Genomic DNA, 8,912 nt, shown 5'->3' on the forward strand with positions numbered 1-8,912 from the left:
TGTTCTGCTGTGCTATTAAAATAATTTTAAAAAATTGGAGAATTAAGAGGGGGGGAAAGGGCTCTGCTGGCTCCTGAGCAGCTGTGTTGCACTGCAACGTCAACTGGATGTGCACCAGGTCATTTAGATGCTTAATGATAATTCTGGTTAAAAAAAAAAAAAAAAGAAGAAGAAAAAAGGATTTTAGGAAAGGATTTGGTGGCGTGATGGGCACCGGGCAGGAGGAGCTGGTGGGGGGACCTGCTGTCTCCGGCACCGGGCGCTCAGCCGGAGTGTGCCGCTGCCGTGCCGATCCCTGTTTTGCCCAAAGACGAGCTCTCGTCTCTGCTTTTCTCCCCGTTCCCACTCTTCATGTAAATGCAGCTGTGGTGTAGTCACAACACGTCCTGCCTCCCTCCCTTAATTAACTATTTCTTCAGTTGCTAAACAGCTGACGGAGGGCAGGGGAAGCAGAGCTGGAACAAGGGTGTCTGTAACGCCGGCACGGCGTGCGGCCAGGCATTCCAGGGCGGCTGCTCTGTTTTCCGTCCCAGCGTGACACCACGTATAGTCAGATAAACTGTCTCCTATGGGGCCACGGGGCAGCTAAAGCTGCCACCCACCTCTGAGGGACCAGGGACCCCCACCCCGAGGTCCCCTCCCGCGAAGCATCCCAACTGCTGTAATTACCCTCGACTGCCAGGAGGTTGAAGTCCTAAATTTGCCTCAAATGAATAAAACCAGGCGCTGATGTCCCGCTTGCATTGAAAACGTGCAGTCGCTCTGGAGAGAAGTTATTCCTTCCCACCAAGAAATGCACTGGGCTAATCCCACAACTCGCCTCTCTGGGTTTTTTTTTAAAGGTATTGTATAAATCCTCCTGAAGCAGAGCAGGGAGTGAGTGTGAATAACTTACGGCAACTTCTTTTTTTTTTCCCCCTTTTTTCCCCTTTTTGTCTTTTAAATAGAAAGGTCTGCTTTATTAGAGATGCTGTCAAGGCAATTAAGCCTAAAAATTGACCTACCTTACAGGTTTCAAAGCCTTATTATGGGCTTTGGCTTCAGGAATCCCTTGGTATCCTGTCTTTAAAATAGTTTGTTATAGCAGGAATTGAAAACAAGGGCGTTAGCAGGAGCGGCAGAAAGCCGGTGGCTGGGCAGTTTAGTGTTGCTGTTCCCAGCCAGGTACTGCAGCTCAGAGAAACTATTCTACTGACTCCTTTTTTTTCCCTGAAGGCAAAATGGGGTGTTTCGTTATCAGAGTATCTAACAAATTTGTCTCTGTTTCAGAATAACCACCATCAATTTATTTTTTCAGTCAAAACATTTCATTTCAACATTACTGGAATGAAATAACATGGTTTTGTTTCCCATCTGCCTGCCTTTGTTTGAAAATACCCTGCCAGTTTATTGAAAGGAAGGCTTGTATCCGAAATGATGCATTTCCCTTTGCTTCTCCAACCCAAACAGATTGCCGAACCTGAAACACAGCATTTTTCCCCTCCTTGATGGGTGGAAACATTGGAAATTGAAAACTGACCTGAAATGGATTTTCTCTTTCTTTTTTTTTTTTTTGTTGTTGTATGACTGAAAAGTCACTTATCCCACAGCTTTAGTTTTGCATCTTCCAGGCAAAACTCAGTAAAACATTTTTGGGGATATGGGATGTTGTGGTGGGAAGCTGTGAGATGTCTCCTTTGCTCTGCCTCTGCCATCAGCTTTTCCCAGCAGCAGCCAGGCCGTGCCGGGTGCTGGGAACCAGGGCGCTGGGTGCTGGGACCCCTCAAGGGCTTTGGGAGCTGGTTTCATGAACCTGGTAGTAATTCTGATATGGTCAAGCTGGCAAACAAGCTCGCCCTGGTTTAGAGCATTGTGGCTCTGGGGGATTTGCTGATGCTTCAACAATATTTTAGAGTTACTTTACGGCTGCCCCAGCCTGCCCATGGCTCTCCGGCCAGGTCGTGCCAGGGTGGCTGTACAGCCGTCCCGATTTATATCGCAGACACCCGGAGCTGCAGCTCGGGGTGGGATGTGCCATCCTTGCACCTACAGCCCTGCCGCGGCTCCGGCCAGGCTGGCAGAGCGTCCTTTGGTGTGTTTGGAGCTGGCCGGGCCTGCTGGCAGGGCTGGCTGCCTTATCTGTGCAAATAAAGGAGTTGAGATGCAGCCGGCATCCTTCGCCAACCTTGATTTGCTTGAAAGAAACTTCTTCCTTCTGGAGAGAGATCTGAATCGTGGCTTGGACGTGGATTGGGTTGGAAATATGGGGTTTTTTTTTTTCTTTCTCCCAAGAAAAGCCCTTGTGCTCCCTCCCTTGTCCTTTCGGAGGTGGCACCCGCTCCAGGTCACCCTGCAACTGCTGGGGGAGGTTTTCGGCAAGCGGTACCTCTGCCATTCATCCCCCTCTTGGAGCAGCTTTGGGTTTCCTGATGGCTCGCATTCCTGACCTATTTATAAGGAAAATTGAAATCATGGAAGCACCAAACCCCTCTACCCCAGAGATCAAATCCCGACACAGCCGCACGGAGCCAAGAGACAAATTGCATCCCCCTGGGAAAGGTGATGCCGGGAGGCTTGTCCCGGTGATGGATTATGGCCATTAGCCAGGGGCTAGAGGCTGGAGAAGGAGAGAGGTTTGCAGGCGCCACCATTTTCTTGGCCTTCAGCTTTTTCCATTGTCAAAAATAGTCCTCGCACAAGCAATTTAATAGACCCAATATTCTGGTGTAGTGAAGGGAGAAGGCTTCATTATATTAAAGTCAAACATACAGGAATATAATGGAAAATTATACATTTCAGACCATGCTTGAAAGAGTGGCGTATTAAACATCACAGCGAAAATAGCTGGTTAAAGTGTTCCCAGCCTGCTGTTACACGCTGGCAGAGAATTGCATTATTTTTCTACTTACTTGTCTGATGACGTTTGGAATTTTTTTTTTTTCTTTCTTTTCCTTTTGAGCGAGGGAGACTTATTGCTCTCTTCAGCTCTGGGATTCCTGCTGGAGACTATAAAACCAGGGCTCTCATGGCGGTATCCCCATGGGGCACTGGTAACTCCCCATTTGGCTGATGGAAAGCACTGGGGCTGGAGACCTCTGGCCCTGTGTTCCCCACTGATGCCTGGGGGAAAGGATGGCAAAGTCCATCTTCACCGACCCCTCCGCTCCCTCCTGTGACATCCCGTGCATCGCTCCGCCGGGCAGTGGGATGCAGCGGTCCCCACCTTGGAGCCCCCCTCCTCCTCCCTCCCAGGGCTCTGGGGAGATCCTGAGCTCTCGGTACGGGGAGCAGCATTAACGATGTGGTTGTCAAGAGGAGGCCAAGCCCGTCAGATTTTAATTAAACAGTTATCTTCCTGAAATTGGCATTTTCTATCAGTCCTGGGTGCACGAGCTGAATCCTAACAAGACCGGCGGTCCCCACCTTGGAGCCCCCCTCCTCCTCCCTCCCAGGGCTCTGGGGAGATCCTGAGCTCTCGGTACGGGGAGCAGCATTAACGATGTGGTTGTCAAGAGGAGGCCAAGCCCGTCAGATTTTAATTAAACAGTTATCTTCCTGAAATTGGCATTTTCTATCAGTCCTGGGTGCACGAGCTGAATCCTAACAAGACCGGGGGAGCCGGGGGGGGAACAAAACAATCTGGCCGCGGTCCTCTGATACCCTTGGACCTGACAGGGCTCCCGGGAGCCTGCGGGCAGGTGGGATTGCACCTGGAGCATCACCTCTGGGCACACGTGCAGGTGCAAGGAGGTTTTCTGCCTCCGTCCCGCTGTGGACGTGCTGCATCCCAGCGGGTGCAACGGCGGGGGGGTGTGTGGGGGGGGGGGGGGGGGCCTGTTTTACAGAATTAGGTCTGGAATACGCCTGGTGTAACGGGGTCCTGGGAAAAGCCCCTCAGCGTTACGGCCGTGAAAGCAGTGGTAAGATGAGAGCGAGCGTTGGTGATGCTGAGTGAGGGGAGGTTTGTCTCCCCTGAATAGGTGCCAGGCAGCATCCAGCACCCAGCCTGGCACAGGCTTTGTGCGACTGAGACGGGCAGAGTTTAGCTTTGTGGAGTACTCTGCCCCAGTGCTCATCAGCAATTCGGAGGCAGGATCAGTGCCTGTCATTGTGTCAGCCCTGATTAGCGTGCACATCTGTAATTAGACAGAGCAGCTGTGATTTCCAGCCTGGCTGAGATCTCAGGTGGGATATTTATGGCAGGGAGATGCTTAGAGGGATCTTCTCAGCAGTCTGAGCCTTTGAGCATGGGTTTGACAGGTACTTCAAAAGGAGATAGCTATTTTGGAGGTGCAGAGCTCAGAAAGTAGAAGAAACAGTGTTTTCCGGATGAATTATCTTTGGAGTATTTTTGCTTATAGTCCTTCTTTTGCATGAAGCTCTGCAGAGAAGCACAGGGGAAAGAGGGGTCCCAAGACCAGCCCCATCTCCTGCGGGTCATGTAACGTCTCTCCAGAAAAATAAGGGAGTGTGGAAAATCTGTCTTCCCAGGGCAGAAAGTTCCTGAAAAAATAATTTATTCCAGAGGGAAGGGGTGCATCGGTAACGCAGCCCTCGTGGCAATGCTCTTCCCACGGGGAAAATCACCGCTGACCCTGGGGCAATGGCCATGCACCGGCCCCGCTGGAGGGCGGCGAGCCTGGCTGCCTGCTCCTGCCTGCTCGCCCTGGACCCTGTGCCGCCGCCGTGCAGGGGACATGCTCCTTTGGGGGATGCTGCTGAGCCGCTGTGCAGAGGAGGGGATTTCCCAGGCCAGGACCCAAGGGTGACCCTCGGGACAGGGAAATGCGATGTCGGGAAGTGAGCGCAGGCAAAAGTCTCCTGAAGACCGGCAGCATTTCGTAACCCACGCTAAAAATACACCCGTGGTTTAAGCGCTGCCAGATCTGTATAAATAGCAGGTATCAGTATCAACGTGGGGGTGCAGCGACAGTGCCGGCATCAACGTGGGCACCAGCATTTGCTCCGTCCCGGTGTGCAGCCGGCTGTTGCCTCCCTGCCCTGTCCCAACCTGTGCCGGCGGGAGTGGGGGTCACCGAGCCTCGGAGGCTGGGAGAAACACCAGCTTCCACCCCAACGCAGCCGTCCACGCTGAGCAGCAAACCCTCAGAGAAGTGACAGTGGGAAAAGAGATATTTTTTTTTTTTCCCCCCGGTATTGTGCACAGCCAGTCCCAGCCCCGGGCTTTTCACCAGCCGGGGGGTTTAGTGGGTCGTAGCGCCGGGGCAGCAAAGCCTGGACCTTCCTCTCTGAGCAGGCAGAACCGTGCCCAGGTTGGAGCACGTGAGAGCAGAGGAACAGGGGATGCTAGACCAGACCCAGGGCACACCGGGATGCTCTTGCTCTGGATTAGCTTGGCATCTTTACCAGTCCTAACTCCTCCTCTGTATATTAAAATTACCTCTCCCCCTTGCCCACAGCTGCGGAGTGTTTCTTGGGCTGAAACAGTTCATACTTTAATTGGAAGTGACCTAGTGCATGAAAACTGATTTTATTTTATAACTTACCAAAAATGAAGAAAAGTGAGACTAAAATGGAACAGGGTGACTTCATTTTCACCAATACATGGGTTGAACCCAAATTAATCCTTCATCCTCTTTCTCTTAACTGCTGTATGGCTTGTGAAGTTTTTCCAGTCCTAGTTTTCTGCCCTGCTTGCTTTGGTGGATAGAGATGAGTTGTGGGCTTCAGCGGGTGGGGAGAGCCATTGCCCAGGGCACTGCTGTCCCGGGCCACCGGGCCCAGGGGGAGGGCAAGGCTGTCCCTGCTTGCTGCCTGTGCTCTGCTCTTCCCCCTCCGCAGGTGGACCCTTACCTGCCTTACGAGTACACCTGCGAGGGGATGCTGGAGCGGATCCACGCCTACATTCAGCACCAGGTTGGGGAGCATCACCGTCCTCCCTGGGGAACCATCCCTGTTCTCCTGAAAGACCATCCCTGTTCTTGCTGGGAACCATCCCTGTTCTCCCATGGGTTGGTCCCTGTTTCCCTGGGCAAGAGAAACCAATGACCCAATGCAGCTCCCCAGCGAGGCACCCCAAGTCCCAGCCCTGTGCAGCCAGTGGCCTAATCGCAGAGAGCACCAGGAGATGGGGGCTGGGGGAGATTTGTCAGGAACGAAAGATGCTGGGGGGCTGGTGGGGGGGTGGCTGGGGCTGGGTCAAGGCCTTTCTGCTGCAGAGCGTAAGGCAGCACTGGGAGAAGAGGTGGCGGTGCCTTCATCTCCTACAGCAGGAGATGCCACCTATGCATGCAGGTGACCTCAACCTGAGGAGCAAACTCAGCAGCCCAAGTGTCCTCCTATCCCACCAGCAGCCTCCCTTCCCCATCCCCAATGTCTCACCCTGTCCCTCCGGGCACTGACCCATTGTCTTCTCTCCCACTAGGATTTCTGCACCACCTCGTCTCCTCCTCTGCCTCCCAAGGCCAAGAGTCCTGCTATGCAAAGCCCCCGTCCCTGTCTCCCATGGGTTGGTCCCTGTTTCCCTGGGCAAGAGAAACCGTTGACCCAATGCAGCTCCCCAGCGAGGCACCCCAAGTCCCAGCCCTGTGCAGCCAGTGGCCTAATCGCAGAGAGCACCAGGAGATGGGGGCTGGGGGAGATTTGTCAGGAACGAAAGATGCTGGGGGGCTGGTGGGGGGGTGGCTGGGGCTGGGTCAAGGCCTTTCTGCTGCAGAGCGTAAGGCAGCACTGGGAGAAGAGGTGGCGGTGCCTTCATCTCCTACAGCAGGAGATGCCACCTATGCATGCAGGTGACCTCAACCTGAGGAGCAAACTCAGCAGCCCAAGTGTCCTCCTATCCCACCAGCAGCCTCCCTTCCCCATCCCCAATGTCTCACCCTGTCCCTCCGGGCACTGACCCATTGTCTTCTCTCCCACTAGGATTTCTGCACCACCTCGTCTCCTCCTCTGCCTCCCAAGGCCAAGAGTCCTGCTATGCAAAGCCCTCCGAGCCCATTGGCCCTGTCCCCCAACGCCACTCACCTGGTGTGGTCCCCCAGCGCCATCCGGGACCCCCGCGCCTGGCCACCGGTGGACTCGCTGCAGGTGTGGGTGTCGGAGACCCGGCACGCCTGCACCGAGACGTGCCGGCGGCGCGGGCTGGTCTGCGAGCCCACCTTCTTCAGGTTCCTCAACAAGAAGGAGGTGTTTCTCCAGTGAGTTGTGACCTTCTCAGCGAGTTGGTGGTGGGGGTCATCAGCCAGATGATGTTCCCTTTGCTCCCCCCATCCCCAGCACCCATTTTCCTTGTGTCCTCCCTCCCGAAATCCCATTGAGGTGCCTTTGTGCCCAAGGCGATATAGGCAGGGCGCTGCCTGCAAAGCAGCCCGTTGCTTGCATGTGTTGGCTTTGACCAGCTTCACACTTCAGAAGGCAACGATAGCCTTTCCAGGCACGTTTCCGCCTCTCTCCCACCCTGTTCCTCTCCACCTCTTCCATGCTCTCTCCCTTTCTGTCTTTTTTTAATGTCTTTCTCTATAAAACTGCATTTTGAACACACAGCGGTGAAGTTTTAATAGAGTATAAATCTGCCACCCGGCTCCGTACTGCTCTGTGGGCAATTAAAATGCGAGCATTACCATTGCTGTCATGCTGGTCAGGCAGGTGCTGTGAGTCCCACTGACATTTTTATATGATAAATTAGAGCTGGGGCTTGGATTTCACTCTCTCCCCTCCATGCCCCCCTCCAGACCTTAAAATGAGCTGGCTCAGGCACTCACCGGTTGAGAAGGGTTGGAGGGAGGGCAATGCCAGCACTGCCACTCCGTCTCCAGATGCGGGCATGGGTGGGAGGAAAGGGATGCTGAGATCCGCACTGGTCAGTTCTGCTGCTCCTCGAGGGACTGGCTGATGCCCACCCAGGTTTTGCTGGCTAATCCCGGCTAGCAGGGGACACGTGGGCATCTGTTGAACTCGTGCCCTTCCAGGGGACATTAGCTGCTGTGGGAGGTGCCCACGGAGAGTGGACAGACCTGTTCGTTGGCGGGGGGATATAAAAGATTTGGGTGGATTTTTGTGCGTGATTTCCTGAGCCATCTATGGCCCACACAAGGGTTGGGGTGGTCTCTGGGCTGCAGGGTTGAGTTGCAAGTGTCACCCCTTCCCGCATGATGTGTTGGGCTGGTGACGAGGATGCACGTCTAGCCAAAGGGTGCCAAACATAGCTGGAGCAACCAACAAAGATCTGGCTCAACATTTAGTGAAGGAGCCTCCCCGAGAAGGACAGAACAGCACTAAAAACCCTTCAGTGAAACCCCAGGCAGCCTCCTCACCTGAACTGACCCACCTTTGTCTTTGTTTCCAGGCTCAGCATCACCTGCGACAGCACCGAGTACGAGATGAACCATCTCTACCCGGCGGTGGCCGAGAATGTCCACGAGTGCTACCTCCAGAAGGAGCCGCTGCTCTTCAGCTGCGCGGGATACAACACCAAGTACCGGCGCCTCTGCCCCTGCCGTGACTACCGCAAAGGACAAGTGGCTCTGTGCAGGGACTGCTTGTGACTTGGTGTCGTGTCCCCCCCCCGTGTTTGAGACATGCAACGTGCAACGAGTGGCTTTTTCTCAAAGCTTCTGCAATAGCCGAGGGAGGTGGGACAGGTCCCTCCCGGCGGGAGAGCCGGGAGTGTCAGACTCTGGGGGTTGTTTCATCTGCCAGTCAGCTGTGAATGACCATGTCCTGACCTTTGGTTTCATTTTCTTCTCGAGGAGCATCGTCCGACCGCATCCGAACCCACCTGGACCTGGTGGCGCTGGGACAGGGTGATGGGGAGAGGGGGGCTGGGGACACCCTTCCCCTCCTCTGGCAATGGGACAAGCCACCAGCAGACTGCAGTTTCAGGGTTTTCATCCTCTTCAAGCATCCTAGGTTGTTTTATTTATTGATTTTTTTTTTTAACACCCCCCCCCGCCCCCCCCCCCCCCCCCCCCCCC

The 8,912-nt window shown here is 54.3% G+C and overlaps 1 protein-coding gene across 1 annotated transcript in view; it reads left to right on the forward strand.

Annotated features, from left to right (window-relative positions):
• The window catches only part of MGAT5B (mannosyl (alpha-1,6-)-glycoprotein beta-1,6-N-acetyl-glucosaminyltransferase, isozyme B), a 71,765-nt gene extending 62,876 nt beyond the window's left edge, over positions 1-8,889 (forward strand). Inside the window, exons 16-18 of the mRNA XM_009279494.1 lie at positions 5,782-5,856; positions 6,862-7,136; positions 8,285-8,889. Of these exons, the coding sequence (XP_009277769.1) occupies positions 5,782-5,856; positions 6,862-7,136; positions 8,285-8,483 (549 nt within the window). The 3' untranslated portion in view covers positions 8,484-8,889. The remainder of the gene's footprint in view (positions 1-5,781; positions 5,857-6,861; positions 7,137-8,284) is intronic.
• The last annotated feature ends 23 nt before the right edge of the window (positions 8,890-8,912 follow it).

The sequence above is a fragment of the Aptenodytes forsteri genome, unplaced genomic scaffold, assembly GCF_000699145.1.
Source record: "Aptenodytes forsteri isolate BGI_AS27 unplaced genomic scaffold, ASM69914v1 Scaffold243, whole genome shotgun sequence".
NCBI classification, from domain to species: domain Eukaryota; kingdom Metazoa; phylum Chordata; class Aves; order Sphenisciformes; family Spheniscidae; genus Aptenodytes; species Aptenodytes forsteri.